The sequence below is a fragment of the Strix uralensis genome, chromosome 5 (assembly GCF_047716275.1).
Source record: "Strix uralensis isolate ZFMK-TIS-50842 chromosome 5, bStrUra1, whole genome shotgun sequence".
Classification (NCBI taxonomy): Eukaryota; Metazoa; Chordata; class Aves; order Strigiformes; family Strigidae; genus Strix; species Strix uralensis.
The window spans coordinates 40,239,776-40,260,336 of record NC_133976.1 but is presented as its reverse complement, the minus strand read 5'-3'; the positions used below and the strand labels follow the sequence as shown (position 1 = coordinate 40,260,336).

Sequence of the window (20,561 nt, the reverse complement as noted above, 5' to 3'; positions counted from 1 at the left end):
GAAACATGCTTTTCTCCTCTTGTTAAGCAGGGTGAAGTATGTGGCTAGATTGTGACCATTTCCTGCTTTACTGGTTTGTAACTGTGAAAATTAAATAATCCAGTGATCTCTCCTTCTGTAGGAGTACTTGATTGCGTGTAATTAGATCAGAGAAGGCCTCAGTTTAACAATGGTCATCTGCCTTGTTTAAGCAAACTAGGATGACCCCAGTTCAGTTTAGAACTGTTCTTTTAATTCAGTGTTCACTGTCTGTCATTCAGATGTACTATTCAGTCTAGCACAAAACACATTTCTGTTCAAGGGAGTGGCCCAGAAGGGGGTGTGGGGTGTGCACAGGCTAATAAGACTCACATGTAAGTCTGAGATGTCTTTCAGAAGCTCTTGAGGTAACACTGAAATGTATTTAGGGACAGCCTAGATCTAGGAGAGGCTAAAAGCAAATGTAGCATGTCATCCAAATCCAGTCTGTTTGGGATGCCATGTATGGACAGAACTACAGCTGATGATGAGGTCAGGCCTGAAGTACTATTCAAGTCAGGCTGCAGTTTGGGGTAGAGGAAAACAAAAAAATTATTTAAACTGTCAGTCTATTATTTGAACTGTTTGTTACTAACAACAAAACCCAGCAGGGTGTTTTATTACACAAGCAGCTTCTTAACTCAGACCCATTCTATGGAGCTGATCATGTATCTCCTACAATTGTGTCAGCCTTGCTAACCCATTTGTCCACATCTCCCCCGCGTGCTTCCATGCTTGCTTTCTAGCTGCCTGTTATACAAGGCATATATCCTTTCTTTTGGACCACAAAGTCTCTATAACATCCTCCCTTGCAGACCTTCTTGTGGTTGCTCCACAATTTAACGTTTGGTTCATGCAGCCTTACTGACTGCTGTATGATTTTACTTGACGCAGAATGAGCTATCCATTCCTGAGAAAAGCCCCAGCACTCTCCTTTTGCTAATACAATTGATTTTGCTGATGAATTACAAAATCATCTTTCTGCTGGTATCAAATGGCGCTCTACTTTCGAGAGCATAGCTTTGTCAGTACAGCTTTTAACATACAGCACGTGCAGTTAAGCAACAGTGCTAGTAGCTAGACAAGTAGTTTGGAGCATTTACTAGAGGCATTACTGGTGGGTAGCCTCAACTTGCAGCCTTGAAGGTTGAGTAGTTCCTTGCCATCCTTCAAGAGTTCCTTGCCATCACAAACAGGGCTATGTTATCAATCTTGGATGCATATTCCAAAGCTCACTTTGGAAGTGGACTTGCTGAGGAGGGGAGTTTCCTTGAGATTAAATCTCCCCCAAATCAGGCATGGATCCATATACCTCCTGAAATAGACTGATATACTTTGCTAAATCATCCTTCTGAAGAGCCACGTTGCTTTCCTGGCTACCCAATCTGTGGGGTTTTTTTACCTATATGCCCTCTCTTGATTCAGGTGGATCCTGATCATATGTTGCCTCACCACCTAATAGTTGGCAAGCCTACTTGTTGCCAAGCAAGAAGTGTCCACTTGCCTGCTTGTGAATTGTTGAAACACCAAAATTCATGCCACCAAAACAGAAAGGTTCTCTCTGTGGACTGAGGGAATAGTAACGTCAACACAATGTATGAGAGGGAACTAGTGCAGTTTTACCAGGAGGGGAGCTGTATCTGTGCTAGTTCTGTCATCTTTCAGCAGCTATAGTGATATGGACTTTTCCGACCGATACACAAAACTGACGTTTTGTCCATCTGGTGAAACACGTAAACTCCAGTGTTCATAGAGAGCCTGGAGCATCCTGAATCACAGTCAGCAGATAAACCCGAACTCCACTTGAGGCCCAAACCAAGAGCACTGAATCCATGGGCTCCTAATAGTGAGTTGTATGCACTGCATTGCTTTCTTTGTAAACAAGCAAACCCAAATCACTGTGTAACTTTATGTCCAGACAGTGGTATTCAAGCCTCTTGCCCTTTCCAGTTCAAAATGGTGGCTGTATGTGGTCTGACTGAAAGACTCTCTTATGGGAAAGAAACGGAAGAAAAAGGCAGGTTTTCTAGATCAAGAGCCAGTGCATATATGTACAAGAATGACAAGCTGGCAGAATAGAAAATAAATTCACCAATTAATTCCAGACAGCTACAGACTTGTACCAAGCTTCCTTTTTACCTTAGCTGGCAAAGCAGTCTCTGAGACAGTGCTTTACATCTCAAGCATATTGAGCTTTACACAGAAAACAGGCTATACTGGAGGGGCAGTCATCCTGAAGCACGTGGTCTTGTGATCTTTTAAGTTTGCATAGCATAACAAATATGCAGTAAAGTTGTTTTTTTAAATTTTTTTATTGTGTTTCCAGTAGTGTATTAGTGTTCTGATTTTAAAAAAGATGTGAAGGGAAGAGATGTACACATGACATATATGGAGGTTCATCTTTAACTGCCCTAATGTCCAGAAGGCCTAGTTATGATACAGTTGTAGTGGGCCACACATTATACTTCCATCTTGAGTGATCTCTTCCCAGATTTCTTTTTCTAGCAGTACTTGGAATTGGCGGGTTTAGATTTCTGAAATATCTCAGAAGTTGCATCCTTCATTTTTATTTATGGCTGATTGTGTGATTTGTTTCTTCCAGTCCACAAGTATAGCTCTCCTCTACTTGCATCTCCACAGACAACATAATTAGATAACTTGCTCTCTACTGGCAATAACCTGACAGAATTGTCAAAGTACCTTATCAGTATGACATAATCATACTAATGAATGTTAAGGATGTGATAAAAGCTGTTTATTCACCGATGTTCTTAATGGTCCTGTTTGACTGGTTCCTTACATTGATCCTCAAGGTTTGTCCCTTGCTCTCAGGGAGGCTACTTAAAACATGGAAAGCAGCTATTAGCCTCAGCATTTAGGCTCCATCTGTGCATCAGTTTTATCAATTCCCTGCAGCTACTCACAGTTCATTTTAGAGGTCTTTTTTCATATTCAAATGTCTAGTAAGAAAGGGCTGAGAAAATAGGGACTAAACTTCATCTCCCAGAATTAATGGATTACTACTGTTAAGGGAGACCAAAGCAGAAAATATTTCTGTGCTGTAACAGAACAGGCAAATGTCTCTAAAGATCTTGGAGATCTAAAGATCTCTGCAAAAATTATTTGTCCTTCAATGGCCATCTACCATAGATAAAGTCCTTCTGCGGAAGATCTGTAAGACCAGGTGCAAGGGGTTAGCATAGGTGCCTAGGCCCTTCCAAAGGCCTGGACAGCTTTAGGGAACTGAGCTGGTTAAGAAGACAGCTGGGTGTTCCTGGGAGGAGTTCTGTGACCCACAGAGATGCAGCGGCAGTTCTGCTGCAACAGCCTTGATGATTAATCTGCTTGTGCCAAGCTGGGTGCCAAGGCCCTGGAACATGACAGTCAAGAGGAAAGCTCTCATACATGTTTTCCCCCTGAATCAAGGGAAAAGCTCTCATACTTGTTTTCTACTCTCAGAGCTGCAGTGCAAAATACTAAGAAAGTGGGATTTTGACATTCTGGAGGTCAGGTGCCTGACAGTGGTTGGGATGACCAGCACTGTCTTGAGCTTCTTTTCTACACTGACCTCTGAATTTCTCCACTTTGCCCCCTACAGTGTTTTTCTCCTAGTACTTGCATATTCTGTCTCCTTCTCCCCTCCATGTTATTGCTGCTTTTCAGATTTTGTTAATATTTCCGCAGTACGTTTAACATATATACTCTCTAGACATAAAAAATAGTTTCATACAAAGAGCTTGCAAACTATTCTGCAAATACTCTTACATGTGTTAATTTTTGGTAATTACATGTGAAAATGTTTGTAGAATTGGATCAGTAAAAAAGCATATAGCAAGAGGGTTTACTCCTTTTTTAATGTGTTTTAATACCCATATATTTAACACTCTGCCTTTCTTCTTTTTTTGTAGAGTTTTAGTTCTTCATTGCTTCTACCTGAAAGCCACCTGGTACTGGTTTCCAGTACGTGGCATGTCTTAGCTTGAGGTCCCTCTAGTGGGACCTAAGACCTCCTGAGGTCTTAGCCTTAGCCTGAGGACCCTCTAGTGGGTCCAGCTGCACTAGAGAATCTTGAACAAGACAGGTAGTTCTTGTCTGTGATATGATTTTGTTACCAGAATATTCTTTTTTTCTTTTACTAAATATGAAACAGGAAGAGCAAGGGAAATCCCCCACCCCAGCTGCCCTACTAATTGAAACCTCTTTCTAAGTGCCGGTGGGCGATGCAGATCAGGATAACATCCACAGTCTTTATCAGGAAGGCAAGCTTTGGAGAGACAGAAGTATTAATCCAAACGGTATATGAATTTTTGAAGGCCGTGTGTGCCATTAAGCTTGTTTTTCTGCCACCTCCCCTGGCTCCATTAGCTGGTCTGGCAGACATTACCTCCCTTTACAAGCCTTCAGCCTTAGACCACGCTGGCTTTGTAAGGTTTGTCTGTGAAAGTTTGTTGGTCATTGTGCCATCTGGTGGAGAAAAGGTTTTTTCCATTTAAGGCACGCAAAGAAAGGCTCTTAGAAATACATGGAGAAAACTTGCACAAACCCATTGATGCCGCTGGAAAAGCAGGATGCAGGCTAAACTCTGACTGCAGATGAAGGAGCCATGCAAAATACTGTTCTATGCTTTGTTTGGTTTCACTGACGTATTAATAACTCAGTTATCTCTTGCCTCTAGAGAAAGCGAGTGCATGGACTTTTTGGCATTCCTTCATTCAGCTGGTTTCACGGGGTCCATCTTAGCATCTTAGTTTAGATCACCCTCATTGTTTAAAAAAAATCTTTTTAGCTGTGGTAGCTTTGAGTCTGTGCATTTTTCTTAGCAGTTTCTTCTGATGTTGTTTGTGTACCTGGAGAGAGATGTAAGCACTGGACTTTGACTTCTGACCCACCTTACTTATCTTAACACCATGTTGTTCAGATATGAGCCAAGGCCAGAGGAGACACAGCATGGTAGAACACCTTGAGAGAAATACACCATGGTAGTGTTACTCACAAGGGGAAAATCCCAAATCCACCATTGTGGGTCTGTAAGTTACTGCTGCATCATGACTTGGCTGTCAGGAGACAGGCTGCAGTTTCTTCACATAAGCAGAACAAGCCTCACACAAACATATCCAGACATGCACTGCAGTGAGCTGTTTGAGAGCACAGGTCTTATGACTTTCCGTGCCAAAATACCGAGTTTCAAGAAGATTCATAAGAACACTTGTTTTCCCCAATATCTACTGAAGAAGGTCTGGTAGAATACAGACCATCCCTTTTGGCATATAATTGCTTATCCTGATCTTTAACTCATTCATTGCAGGAGATGCTACAATATCTAATTTCCTCATTCTTAACTGGATGGCATGTAGGTAAAGCTGTAGAGAATCAATGACTTGGGCCTGTCTTACCCTCTTCCTGATCCCTAATCAGCCACATTATCTACTATACCTGCTCTACTCAAAGAAACCTGTCAGTTGTGGGCTTACGCACACTAAAAGGGTTGTGCTTAATGGTGAGTTAGTGAAGATTCATCACCCATTTCTTTGGTCGGCATGCTACTTCACAGAGTTCCCATCTACCTCTTCCATTCTCTTGCTGCCCCTTCTGTTATACTGGCACAGATATTTGTGCATCTACGGCATAAAGTGGATAAAGTGATCTGGCACACCTGAGCAATAATGCATTTTTTTCTGCAGGTCAGTTCCCTGAGGTGGTCCTGAGTAGTTAGCTACAGAGCGGCTGGGCCAGGACATCACTGGAGTGGTAGCAGACAGGTAGGCAGGGGAAAAGCTGGGATCTGCTTTAGCTAGCTTAGGCAGCAGCACTGCTGAAGGTGAAGCTTACAGAAGGCTGAGCTGATTTCAGAGCACACCACTGCAAAGAGGTGTCCCGCTCGCCTTGTCTCCTCACTGCTGGCTGCAAGCTCTGATGGTGAGACCTTTTTTGGAAGCAGTGTGGTGTTGGATTGACTCAGCCACCTTGCACAGCTCCTTAAATATCTCACTGAAAGAATGTCCTGATCCCATCTAATGCCCTGTTGAAACAATGGCCTTGCCAGGAGGTGTGCATTCTCAGCCAAGTATTTCTTTGACCTGGCTGTGTCTCATTTGACCACAAATTTAGTTGATTCAACAGCAGGATATTTACTTTTATTTGCTGCTAGTATGTCAGCTTGCTTTGTCATGCAGTCACATGAGCACAAGACATCACAAGGAAAGCAGCAGGAACACACAGTTGGAAGCAGAGAACCGGAGATGGAAATGGGGAAATAACCTCTTCTGAAGGCAGGGAGCTATTCAGCAGTCTTTCCCTTATCATTTAACCACACCTTGAATGTCCTGCGGTATCGGTCACCTGGGTTGATAAGCCCCTGCAGTGTCTCCTGTGAGAGAACTGTGTCCAAATTCCCAGAAGTTTCCCTCAGGTGTTACTTAGGGAGAAGTAACAAGTACATGTTACTACTGATAATTACTTTAGCTAGCCCTAGCCAGCTTCTCCTGTGTGGCAAAGAAGCTGAACTCTCTCTTTGCAAGATGACTTGGGTTGATTGTGCTGATGAAGACACTCCTGAGAGTAGTTCGCAGGCCGTTCTGTTTTATAGCTCATTTGCTCTGAGTTCAAGCTGAACCTGTTCTCTTCCCTGATTGGAAATTTACATCGTGACATCTGGAGAGAGCATGTCTCAGCTGTATATTTTGCATTCCACTTGTGCAGATATTAAAGGAATTTCCTTTGTGATAGCAAATACACACATTTTACTGTGGCAACTTTTTCTTTTTGATAAAAGACTGAGAAGTGAGACCCTCTTTCATCTTGTGGCTAATCATTCCATGAGTTTCAAAGCTTCTTCCCCACACAGTTCTAAAATGATGATCTTGACGTTTCTTTGTCTACTAGCAGGCACGATTCGCTGTTATTACAGCTCTTGCAAATAAAGCCACTCCAGCTCAAGATATCGCTTCCCTCTGCTGTTGGTGGTACTTTCTTAGCAAAAGCTACTGCCCTTGCAACACAGTAAGTCAGAGGGATCACTCCCCACATCTCAGTGGGGTCAGTTCACAGTCTGGCATGTTAAACTGTTACTTAAATGATTGCATCCAAGGGCGACCATGGCATGGGCACACATTCCTCTTTGCTGACAAAGATGGGAAAGGACAATCATCTCTGGAAGAGGGGAAGCTGCCAAGTAGCTGAGGAGCAGTACTATCTCACATCACTGTCAGTGTGTGCAGACAGCGTAAGTAGTCCTTTTGGTCCATGCAGCCATACAATTATTTTATGCAAGACCAAAAAGATGACTGCAGTAAAACAAAGGCAATTTTATGGTTTTATCTGTGCTTTATATATGCATATCAGCTCTTCATTTTTACTAGGTTTTGGTTACAGTTTTCAATGCAGTGTGTCTTTAGAGCCCAGTGTCTCTGGCTGCTTCTTCTGCTATAACCCAATCCTGTCAAGCCACTTTTGCAGAAAAATCTTTGCAGAAGTTTGTTTCATTTCAGTTATTCCTAGCCCCAAAATGTTAAATCCTGTTAGTCAGTAAGGATGTCACATCCTAAAATAATTTCTTTAGGTATCTTTGTATGCATTGATTTACATCCATTTTTTAAAGGAAACTCCAAAGTTCAGGGGACTGCTTATCTTATTTTTACACTCAATGAAAACACTGAGAATACTTCACTACAAGATATTTAAATCCTGGCTTGCTTAGGGACAAATAACCGATTAGAAAATTAACCAGCCTTTAAAAATAATATCTCAATGATTTCTGATTTGTGCGACAGCCTGTGAATTAATGTAGGCTCTCAAATGAGTACAGCCGTCTTCATGGAAGCAGAAACAGATGATGTAGCACAGACTGGTTCAGCTAAATAGAGCAACCTGAAAAATAGGACCAACATACAAACCTTCCAAAGATCTTCCCATTATACAGGGAAGGGACAATGAGAATAGAGAGTTGCCAGCCCGTAGGAGGCTGCGGAGGCACTGAGGCTCAGAGCCAGCCAGTCTCCCAAAGACTTCAAGACCACTTATATGCACAAAAATATGTTGTGGAGTGTTTGAAAAACTCTTTGAGGGCTTCTGGCTGAGAAGTTGGTAGCTGTACAGGAAAAGAGGGCTTTCTTCAAAACCTGCCTTCTGAGGTTGGGCCTGTGGGCATTGCATCTGGACTACTGAAAGAGGCCTCCCAGCCCGCCCTGCTTCCCTCAGTCCTGTTTCTAGCCGTGTGGTGTCACTCTTCTCCCTTGTCCCAGCACTGAAACGTGCCTGCCTGCACAGTAAGGCACCCACTTGCTGTCTGAACCAGTCATGGCTATTCTGTCTAGCGGAGGGGCAGATGAATCTCCCAGTTCAGACAGATCAAGGCAGAAGCAAGCACCAAGGCTGTGGGGAGGAGCAGGGCATGTGCATTTAAGCAGTAACATGCCGTTCCACTGACTGTCATCTCATCTAATGCATGCTAAGAGCATGTCTTTCACTAAATCTTCTAGTAACCCAAAGTTTCTGATTCTCAAACTACTGGTAATTTAATTTCTTTCTTTGGCATCCGAGATGAGGTTTCAATGACACCCAAGTACAGCTGGTTCTGTAATCTTGCATCTAGTTCTATAAAAACAACTTACTCTGGGTGCTGAGCAGCCTCAGCTCAGTGCCAATCTCCCATGTCCATCCACTCTGGTGTCGGCTGGACCTCATTGAGATTGCAGGTTTAGGGTTATAGAATTAAAGTTTACATGTCCACCCCTCATAAAGGCAAAGCTATCCATGAATCAAAATAGCCTGTATGGGAAAGTTGTGCTTGGGCTTTGTTTAGGAGACAAATCTACTACCTCTCTCTCCCTCTTTTTTTCTACCCATAGTCCAAAGTCTGATACAAACTGTACCTGAAGAAAAGTTGGAAAAGTGGGTCTCTGGGGAATGATACTAGCTAAAAACCATTGGTACATTTTTAATCCCGATCAGAACAATCATTTTACCACTCAGAAAAGTGAGATCTTGTATTTTCAGGTATGTATCATAATTGCCTGAAGGACACATGACCACCACTGTTGGTTTCTTCTCTCAACTGGATTAACAACTAGGAAACCAGTTTTTGACTAACAACCACAAGAAACACATTTAATGAGTAAACCACTTTGGATCCCAGAAGACCTTAACATTGCCTTTCCACTCCTCGGAGAGAAGCACTTTATTTCACAACAGTTGATGCTGTGTAACAAAAGCAGCCTTCTCCAGCTCAGAGACAGAAACCTGAGTGGAATCAACATGTACACATGTAGGTAAATTACAAGATCTTAATCAAAGTTTTTAATATGCAACTCTAGTGTACTGTAAAACAAAACCTATTTAGACACTCTAGTTAGTTACGCAACAGAAAATAAACACGTGCAAATGTTTTCTTTTTCCCCAAAGAGTAAGGAGGATTAAAAACATTACAGGCAGAGTAAAGAGGCAGAACAAGGACTCGGTTTCTTTGTTAAACAGCATATCTAATTTAGCTGGAGACCAAAAAAATGTCAAACTTGTCAACTATGCAGCTTCATTTCTAGAAATGTTGAGCACATACCATTCTCCATTAAGTACAATTGAAAGGGAAGAAGTTCACACTGACAAATCTGGCCCTGCTATTTAGATGCCTAATCGTGGAGTTAAGCATCTAAACTTAGGCCTTATATTTAAAAACCTGCCTAGATGTATATGTGCTGTATACTCTTCTCAGTTGTCTCTTCATCCACTGTCTCACTTTTTATTTTAATCACAGCCACCTCTGTTCTGTGGTCCCAGTAGCCATGATTACTCCATGTGCTTCACCCGCTTAGAACACAGCTCCTTTAAACAAGTTTGCTTCTCAGCCTCTGCTTTGTAAGAAAGTAAAAAATATAACTGTTTTCTGTGCCAAGGTCATTAAAAATTACATTCTTATGCTGTGCGTCAACCAGAGATCTCCTCCCTGCACTTCCTGGATGCGACACAGCCATCTACGGTTCTAAAAATAATCCTGCTGTTTTCTGACACGCTGCTAGCCTGCATGTGCTAGTTATCCACGCAGCCCTGCTGGACTTCTTGGAGCTCCTTAAATATAACCATGTGCCTCTGAATGAAAGGCTTGTATTCATATTCCAGTGAAGCCAGTAACAAATCATAATGTATCTTTGCAATGCTAATCCTCAAGCAACCTTTGGATGATCCCCACTACTTGTTCCTAAATACATAATTTACTTTCACTACATTATGTTTAATCTGTCCATGTCTGTTCCTGCCTTTCCATTATAAAGGCAGCATATTGTGCCTATCAGTTACTGAGCCATTACAGCTGGGAAGGCCCAGGCAACTCCTGAGCTGGCAAGTTACCTCTTAATTCAGGTTAACCTGACTTCTCCTGTATTTTAAGCAATTTTTTTTTTTTTTTTTGAATTAGAAGGCAGTCAAGGGTCCTGAGGTAAAAAAAAAAAGCAGCACTGAGTGAGAGGTCAATGTTTATGTGAGCAGTGAATACAATTTCCGTCTCAATTCCAGAATTCCCTAAAAAATGGCATAATTATACTTTATACAGAAAGGGCAGACTGAAACAGGAAAGGGAGCTTTCTTATGCGCATACTAAAGGGAAATGACAATGACTAAAATTTGAAAGGATTAGTAACTGCCTTGCAACTAAAACAATGAAAAGTGATAACATTTCCCCTTTCTTTTAGTTCTTGTTGTACTGCAGATTGTAACTATGACCCTTTGGGCTGGGTTGGATCCCCTGCAGTAGGGCTGACTGGACACTGCAGTTACACGAGGCGATGGAGTATGTTCTACTCCCCAGGGTCCATTAGACCTTTCAGCTACTGGCGGAAGGCAGGAGCACGATCCGCGTCAGATGAAAGCAGAAACAGTAACTTCAGCGAGACAAGCTCTGTAGAGAGAGGTGATATGTTTTCATTGGACCAACTGGTACAGTTGAAAAAAAGCAGACCAGCTTTCAGGAACACAAACACTCCTTCACTAAGCCCAGCATCACTGGGCAAAGGGGAGGCAGAACAATAGCTCCCTTCTCTCGGGAAGGTTAACCATCGCTGTGGGACCAGTCTGGCAAAGATTTTATACTGTCTGAATCCAGCTATTTATTTTTGCATGACATTTATATTTTCAAATTTTATATTATTAAAAGCTAGTTTAAACTCCATTTGTCAACTACTGCAGCATAGCAAGAACTCATACAATTCAGCTCTTGCATTCTTTGCAACACCTGCCTGGAGATAAACCCACACCACTCCCTGCTGCTGAGCACAGGTCTTTTTGGTAGGATGTCTCTGTGTCTTAGAGTAGGATTTCTGATTACCCAAGATTATTATCAGCTCCTGCTGATAGTTTTTCACTTCATGTTCTTAATCTTCTGCGGCTGACATCCCAGTCATCTTTGCTGCAACTGAGCTGTCAAATGGAAGGCTGAGAAAGCCATCAGAGAGAAAGCACCAGCAGGAAGAGAGTGAATTTGTATGGAGCAGAAAGCTGGTACTTTTGTGCATCTATCTGATTGTAACAGCAGCGAAACAAACAGAAAGAGCTGTATCTTTACAGTTAGAAGAGTCAAATTCTTGTGCAAAACAAAACATATCTTCACTATATAGCCAGTCTACCTTTCATTTATTCCTTTTTTGTTTTCTCATTAAACAGGGAAGTTGGGTTGTGAATGGCTAACACAAAATTCTAAGAGGAAAAAGCCCGTAACACAAGCAAACACCTGCAAGTCTGCAATCCAAACTCTGCTTCTTTTAAAATCCAGGTAAGACACCAGCTATGTAACTGGGAGCAAAACTGACATCTTGAGAGAAAAAATCTTATTATGAAAGGTGATTTGAGGGACACTAAGGCCTGCTCTCTGCATCCCCTTGAACTGCCTCATGTTTGTTGCTAAAAGCAAGAAGATAAAAAGCTCACTTACCAGAGTGAGCCTTTTTCCTTTCCTAATCACACTGGTGCATTTCAGGCTAGATGTTTCTAAACCACTGCTAAATACATTAACAGTATGCCAGTGTTTAGCAGCACAGTACTGCTCAAGAACAAGCCCCTTCTCAGCAGCCCAACTGTATAAATATATACAGCCAGTTATGAAATCTATCATTACATTTTGATAGATTGTCCAGGTGTGACAAACTAGAGAGGCGTCACACATTAGCTGTACTCCAAAATGTTATAAAAAACTCTTCTTAAGTTCCTATTATATAAGACATTATAAAAATGAGGTTTTTACCTTAATACTTAACCTGCATTGTCTACCACTGATATTTTTAAAAAAGTTTAATAAAAACTATGGGTAGCCCAAACAAGGCTTTAATATTGCTTTAGCCCCAGGCCATCACTGGGCATCCATTTCACAAAATGAGACAGAGAGAGGACACATTCCTGCTGAATTGCAGCTCTGTCTTGAAGGTAAGCTTCCTGCGAGACAAACCTCCTTTTCATACATGTAACAGCAGCAAACCACTCTCCTTCAACCTCAAGCCTGAGAGTAGCTGTTCACCCCTCAACAGGAAAACTACTCTGGCACAGTGCCCCCAGAGCCTGCAAGAACTTAGCAAGTTGTACAAAACCAGATGCAAAAATCTGTCAAACAAGTGCCAAGTTACCAAAGCTAAAGGTAACACAAAGCTTTGAACTGACTGAAGGCATACTTCCTGTTCCTGTGGGGAAAACGAGAAAACCTCACGTATGTTGTTCTAAAGTGTTTACAGGGACAAGGCTAGCAAAGCTAACTTACCACCAGTCACTCATATTTTATTCAGAATCATCTGGATCTGCTCCCATTTTTAAATGCCACCCTGGTATCTACGCTAGCTTTTCCACTGGGACTGCATCAGCAGTAGCTTTTTAAAGTAAAGAATGCTAATATCAGCAGCAAAGCACTCAACAGCAGAAAAGGACCAAGGTCCATCTTGTTACCACAGTTTAGTTATATGTAGAATATGAAGTAAAATGAAAAGCAGAAAGTAAACACCAGGGTTTATACAGTACAGCTCCAATTGCAACAGCACATATAGGGTGATGACTACATATTGTTAAAGATGCCAAGTCCCTGATTCCTCTTTCAGGAAAGCCAAAAACTAAATGAAATAAACATAATTAGCAGGAAAACAGATTAAAGCAATGTAGTAAAAACTAGAATAAGCAAGTTTCCCACCAGGTAACTATCAGTAATTTTTATAAGACTCCAATTTTACCTCAGTATTTAAAAGTTCCTTCATTTGTGTCGAGTTCAGCCACAAAACGTGCAAACTCCTTGAAATATTTATATAGACAGAAATCCAAGTGACACCATTTTGCCTTATGCACACCTAGATCCCAAAGTGTATGCAATTCAAGCAAAAGATGGAGAAAGACAAGAACTGTTCTCCCTTTCAATAAGCAGACATCAGTCAAGTGATTAAAAATTTATTCCCACCCTACACATGGTATCCAAAGAAACAATACATACAGAGATCTATTTATCCCACAATTACACAAGCCTGCTGGATTTAATATTTTGAATCATATGACAAAGTTCAAGATACTTTATTTGTTAGATACAACAGGTAAATCTCAAAGGAGAGTTCTTGAACGTATGAAAAAAATCACGTCACTTAAGTGACCTCCACGACTTACACATTCCAACAACAGACTGTATTTATAATGTATTGTTTTAATGATACTGTGAACCTTCTTTTGCAGATCTGCGCCTCTCCTTTAGGAGTCTATTTTCAGACATGGTTGTTTTGTTCATTCTACCACTTACATATATTTACATTAGTCTCATCCCAGATATGGTTGTCATACAGGCTTCCAATTCAGTTGTTGTCTTCTAACTGTAAGTCTTTGCGCTCTATCTACATTTAGAAGAACTTGTGCACAGCACAAATTAACGCAAATGGCTTTCTCAGTGTATGTACTGAAGGATATGCATCCACAGATTGACTGTCTGAACACATCTTCCAGCAGTCCAGGCTGTATTTTTGAACTAATTATATAGATTTATAAAAATGTATACAAAAAATTATCCTTGGACCAGTACAATGTCTAAGACACAGTTGGTAAAGGTGGAAAATTATTCAGGTATTTCTAACTCTGAAATGATAGAGAGTATTACAGTGTAAACTTAGGTCACACAGAGAAATAACTTTTTCTTAAATCAAGAACTCTGTAACAGAATAAATAAATTACAAGTTTGAGAAGATCTACATTGTTTCCTACACAAAGATTTGTTACCTATATTGTAAAAAGCTTAGAGGAATGAAGCATCATTTCTGTCGGTGGTTGTAAAACTTAAATACCTGCTTTTGTTCACGTAATTCCCCTCTTTAAATCTACTAGAGGTAGATGAAGATAAAACGAACCCCAAAATGTAAGGACTAAGATACTGCAAATAAATTCTAGATTTGCAGGGTTAGTGAACATATGTTCTCACCAGATTTACTGAAAGCAGTTATTTTTTCTTCCTTTTTTTAAATAGAACAGCACTGAACTTCTTCCTTCCCCGTTGTCAAAATCAGTGCTTGATACTGTCATGAAATAATTTTCAAAGCTTTCCTGAATTAGAGCAGAAGCAGGTCCCACCTCGCACCCTTCAGTCACTCCGATACATTTCCAGGGACTGCCTGTTGAGGAAACACTGCCCACCCTGCACTGCCCAGACCACCCCTGGGCCTCCCCCGACTCCATGACAGCAGCCAAACCTGCAGATCCCACTAGAGGTGACTCTTGGGGAAAGGTGCGGGAGCGAGGCAGGTGCGGCTGAAGGCAGGAGAGAGAACCGGGCGACCTTCACGTCCGTTACAGATGGTGAGCTTTCCCAAGATTTCTCAAAAAATATTTTTAGCATGGGTGTCTGTGTGTGAGGGCCGCAAAATATTTGGTTATTACCACAAAATCAGAGATTTTATTAGGCCCACGAGTATTTACAAGATCTCATGTAAAGCCTTGGTTTTGGCATAGAGAAAATTATAAAGCAGTAACAGAATTTTCTGAAACACAAATGACTTCATTAATGTCCTGATGGACCAAAAGAAAAATTTGAGGTGAGCTGTTTAGATCCGATTTCCTACTTTCCTATAGCTTGGCCTGTTGCTTCAAGTTTTCCAGTGTTCCCTCTAGTCTCTCTCCACCTGTAATTTTATCTACTTTCTTCAGCCAAAAACAATCAACGTGTTGAAGTCAAACATACGTAAGAAAGCATACAAGAAATAGGAATTAGCTTGGCGGCCCTTTTTAATACTGAACAAAAAAGTATGTTTCCTCTTCACTGTTCACCAGACAAAAAGGAGGAAGCATCACCACATACCAGAACATCTGCATAAAAGTGCCTCCAAGTTTCTTCACAACAGCAATACTGGCATGATCACAAGGACAGGATTCCTTTTCTTTCTCTGTATTATAACAGTAACCATCACGATCTCATTTGGTATGCAAAAAGTGATAGTTACTTCAGTACAATTTCCACAGCAATTTGAAGTGTGCCTTTTTCTCTTTTAAGTTACCATTTAAATTTAATGAAAACGATAGGATGGACTGCGATGCAAAACCCCAGCATTTCACATAATTCAGTTCGTTTGGTTTAGTTACAGAATAACGATCCTGGAGGTTAAACTGAAACCATAGATCTAAATGAATGAGGCAATTTTGTGCATTCTAGAACCAATGCATATTTAAATACTTGTTTTCCTTCACAATATTATTAGTCACATCTCCCGAACCCCTTGTTTTACGGACGCTGAACCAATTTACTCTTACTGTTTTCCTGCTCACTAAGCTTGAAGTGGGTGTAAGCTAAAATGCCCAACAATGTGCACAGAATCCCAAGGCCTTGATTAACAGACAGTGGATCCTTAAATAAGAGGCACCCTCCCAGGAGGGTGATGCAGAACTTGAAATGTCCAAACATGTTATACCTAGAAGTCTGTTAAGGATAATAACAAATGTCAGTATTATTTTTTGTAAAAACAAACACTTGGGAACTTCATTAATTACATCCAAAGCATGAAATGGTATTGACACGTTGACTTCAACTCACACAACTTTCCCACATCTCCGCGGCTATGAGAACTAGCCTCCACCTAAAGCCTTTCACCCATCACACACTACAAACTGACATGCCAACACTCCCCAAAGGTAGCCAAAGCGTGGGTAAATATTCTTTGTAGGTATGAAGGTCACATCAGTAAGTTAACCGCCATTATCTATACAAACACCAAAGAAATTGAAGACACTAAAATATGAACGTGCTTTTCCAGCTTCAACCCTTAAGATAAAGCAGGCAGGTTACCAAACAATTTTCCCACAGTAAATCAGCTCAAATGAATGCTAACATAATTCGTATGGAAACAGGAGAAACAACTAATGTTACAAAGGATACGTGACAGGTGACGTATTTCCAATGATCCAGTAAATGGACAAGTTTACCATAAAGGCAATTATTCCAGACAGCAGTACCATTATCTGTGGATTAACAGACACAGTCAGTAATCTGACACCCTTTGGCCATTTTTAGATACATTCCAGGTTATTTATTTCATTTCCTTTACTTTTAAACGTGAAGTATCAGGCAAGAAAAACATACGGAGAACAAAAATAGAAACAGCATCAAATCAGTGCAGACGCTGGTGATACGTATGAGTAGCTCAGGGTATGATGTCTGTAAATATATACTGATATAACCACAAGCCTTTTCTCCTTTACTCTCAGTGAACATTGAAGAGCTATTTGGAAAATGTGGCTACTCATACACGTAGAGGTTGTATTCTCTACCTCTGAGACAAAGTCTTATTCATGGTCACAACAAAAACTGTTTTGGAAAACTGTCAGTTTTATTATTGTGAGTAGTTGCCATCCCATTCATAAACTGCAGCGCTACAAGAAATGACCCATCACTGAGCAGCACCATCAGCAGCGGTAAGAATATGCCACTGGCTCTTTTTTGGACAGAAGGATAAAGAGGGAAATTATAGCCCACTTGGTGAAAATAAACTAGCATTCTAGAGAACAGCCAACATTGGCATCCTTCCACAGAAGAGCAGTTGGAAGGTGCAGAAGTGAGCATGCTTATCTCTCTTCTGAGTGGACAGTAAGAGCTAGATCTAGGGCACTTGCGTATTTTTAATTTAATACGCTAGGGGAAGCTTCTGGATTTTGTAAAGATCTTCCTGTTGTTCAGACACCCTCTCAACGGAAACAAGAATAAAGAGGTAAATCAACAGAGTCTCTCCTCTGGGAGGAAGTGGGACAGACACAATAAGTGCTTTTTTTCTCTTGCACACGCTCCTCTCATCTCATCAATAGTCAATGACTGTACAAAAAACTGTCTCACAAAGAAACAGATCTTACTATCAAATTTAACTACATCAATGACGATTATTTATTTAAATAAAGTCAATAAAAGCCTTACCACAGCAGAAAGCGTCCAGGGCCCAAATATTCCCCCTTCTCCAAAGACTGGCTCAAAGAAGGGTATGATGAACAGCAACATAGCTGAGGACATTGGTGCCTGATAGTACAGCAACTGCATAGAGTTTACCTGCAACTCATGCTGCTTAGCTCCCACCCACTAAAACAAAGAGAGAAAGCCATTAAGCATCAGGAATAAAAAACGTAAATTGAAAACTTGAGCAAAAGCAAACTGGCTACTAACAGAGGGAGTCTCATGTGGACGATACTAGATAAACAGATTGCTGAGCATCACCTTCTACCTTTGCCTTACTGGAGGCCCATGTGTTTGTCTCTTGCAAGCACACAAGCCACGTGAGGAGAAAATCATATGCAGGGGCAGTGAAAAACCCCTGAAAACCCCCCCCCTAAACCTTCCTTTTCCCATAGCCTGTGGGTAAAGTATTATACTTGAGGAAGAACAAAAAAGTAGCAGAGCTGGGAAGAAAATGCCAGCTCCCTTTTATTCTCAAGACAAATTCCAGATCCAGTCTATGATGGAGCTGAGCACCTTTGCCTAAGAAGAGATCTGCTTTTGCTCCTTTCTTCTCGTTTTCCTCAACACACAAGCTAACAAAACCAGTAAACCTTTGGCTTTCTTTTACCAGTTTATTCCAAATTTACTGGATTTCATTTCAATACTGACTATAATTGAGTATAACTTGGATTTTCAATGTAGCATGCTTTAAGAGACAGCATTAGTTATCTATGGTTATGAAGACAGATGTTACAGCCAAAAAGATGCATCTTTATATCGTACTGAAGGATGACATTTACTTTAATACTTCGTAAATCACATTAATTGGTAACATGGATTCCAGCATATAAATTTGCTAAGCTTTTTTAAAAATTACAGAATAATTTCACTTAGGTACTGTCATTTCTCCAGTACACACACTACCACAAAAGTTACTGTGCAGCAATCTCTCCTCCTCCTCCTGCCCCAAAACAGGACAAGAGACCAGTATTTATCATCTTGCACACTATGGGTCAAAGAGCCTCACTTCTTTTGGAGGCACAGTACACCTGTAACAAAGAAGTTCACATTTAAATTGATGATGACTGTCACATCAACATGACAGGGGACTCTAATTTGGGAGGCTTTTACAGTCATGGCTGATAATGAACTGGTTGTGAGCTGTTAGGACAATGTTACAGCTGAAAGGGCTAAGGCAGTCCTTGGATGTATCTATTTTTTCAACCCTAATCAGGTTGAAACCCTAATCAGAAAGGTTATATTGTGCATATATATTAATGCACTCTCTATCTGAAACTGTATATAGCCGAAATTGAAGAAGAATGCTGATAAAATGTAAATAGCTCAAGGATAAACCATGGGATTAACTGAAGGACTGGAAGATGTCCTTTCTAGGTAAAGGCTCAAATGCCAGGCACTTGTATCAACAAGGAGAAAATCTGTGCTCTCCCGATCTTCACCCCTTGAAAATATGCTCATGACCACGTTAAAGATGACACCTAAACTTTCAGCAGCAAGGATGATCAACCCCTCAAAACAATTTACCAGGGGTTGTGGTGAATTACCACAATTTGGTGATTGTTTGGTTTGGGTTTTTTTAAAATAAATAATGGAGTAGGGAGGGTTTCCTGGAAGGTAGGGTGCTGTTTAAAGGTGATCTACCCAAGGGACAGCAGCTTGAAGACTCAACAACCACCACAACATTCCCTGCCAACACCACCCGCCCCCCCCCCCCCCAGCCATTACCCACCACTTGGTAGAGGGAGGTCACCAGGACGCCCAAGGTGGCAAACGCCATCCCCAGGACGCTAAACTTCACGTCGTAGTAGGAGTTGAGGAAGACGCCCAGCGTGATGGGGACCTGTGGAGGAAGATAGAAGCGGTTTAGGCCGGGCCGCTGCCCTCGGCGTCGCCTCAGGCCGGGCGGGAGGAGGGAGGCGGGGGGCGCGGGGCACCGCGCCCCCCGCCTCCCTCCTCCCGCCCGGCCTGAGGCGACGCCCGAGGGCCGCCCCCCCCCCCCCCCCCGCTCCCCTCAGCCCCGCCGCCTCCTCACCAGGGTAAGCTTGATACGGAGAGGAAAGGTCTTTCCGTAAGCCAGGCTCTGGATGACCACGATGACCGGCGTGGTCATGGCCTTAGCCAGCTGGTAGGTACCGATGGTGTTGCTCTGCAGGGAGAGGTTGGTGAAGACGACGAAGCCGCAGAAGCTGAGGGCCAACGGCAGCACCTGGGCGGGCTGGAGGCTTTTGGGGGAGAAGGCGCCGAGCGCCTGGCACAGGTAAAGGCCGAGCCAGGTGATGGCGAAGTGCACCAGGGTGAGGCTGAGGTTGGGGAAGCCCAACCGCACGTACAGCCACTTGTTCAGGAAGACGATGCAGATGGAGGCGGCCAGGTTCACCAGCAGCCCCGCCGCCAGACGACCCTGGGCCGGCATCCAGCCCATGGCGTCCCGCGGGGCCGGGTCGGCGCTGGGGGGGGGGAAGCACCGGCCGAGGCAGCCCGCCGGCCCCCAGCGCACCGGCCGGGCCGCCGCCGCCTGCCCCCGCCCCCGCCGGGACACGTGGGCTCGCGCCTTCCGGTGGCCCCGCCCCGCCCCGGCGGGCGGAGCTGCGGCGCCGATCCGCGGGAACCCGCCCTGGAGCGGGACACCCCACCCCCCCACCGCCCGGCCACCGAGCGGCAGCAAACGCGCCCTGCCCCTAAGGACACCCACGCTACGGTGCGGGACCTCGCCCCGGCCCCCCCCCACCTCGGGGATACCCCCAGCTCCTCTCAGCAACGGGACTGGGTATTTCTGTAAACACACACATAAAAATATATGTCCCTATAGGTGTAACACAAATTACGTTGTCAGGTGTCAGAAGGCAGCACCGGGGTGAAGGAGCTGAAGCCCCAGCCCCGCTGCATTACAGCTCCATCCTCCACACTCTCGTTAAGGGACAAGCAGCTGAATGTCTGTTTACAGTGTAAACAGGGCCAGAACAAGGTTTCCAAATAAATTAGAAAATCTCAAACTTGGGAGTTTCCACATACAACCACCCTTCCTCCAGTTCGGGATTACACCAGCATTTTAGCAACTACACAAGGTAGGTGAGAACAGTACAAACCCCTTCCGGAGGGCTGGCACTGGCCCTTCGACTTTTGC

General features: G+C 42.7%; 1 protein-coding gene across 1 annotated transcript; it reads right to left on the bottom strand.

The window, feature by feature from the left end:
• Positions 1–13,403: 13,403 nt before the first annotated feature.
• Positions 13,404–19,953, bottom strand: SLC35E3 (solute carrier family 35 member E3). The gene is made up of 5 exons (XM_074870539.1): positions 19,470–19,953; positions 19,167–19,277; positions 17,402–17,560; positions 16,373–16,455; positions 13,404–15,908 (listed from the first exon to the last, which is right to left on the bottom strand). The coding sequence occupies exons 1-5, from the start codon at positions 19,857–19,859 to the stop codon at positions 15,722–15,724; spliced, it is 930 nt and encodes a 309-aa protein (XP_074726640.1). The 5' UTR covers positions 19,860–19,953; the 3' UTR covers positions 13,404–15,721.
• Between the last annotated feature and the right edge of the window lie 608 nt (positions 19,954–20,561).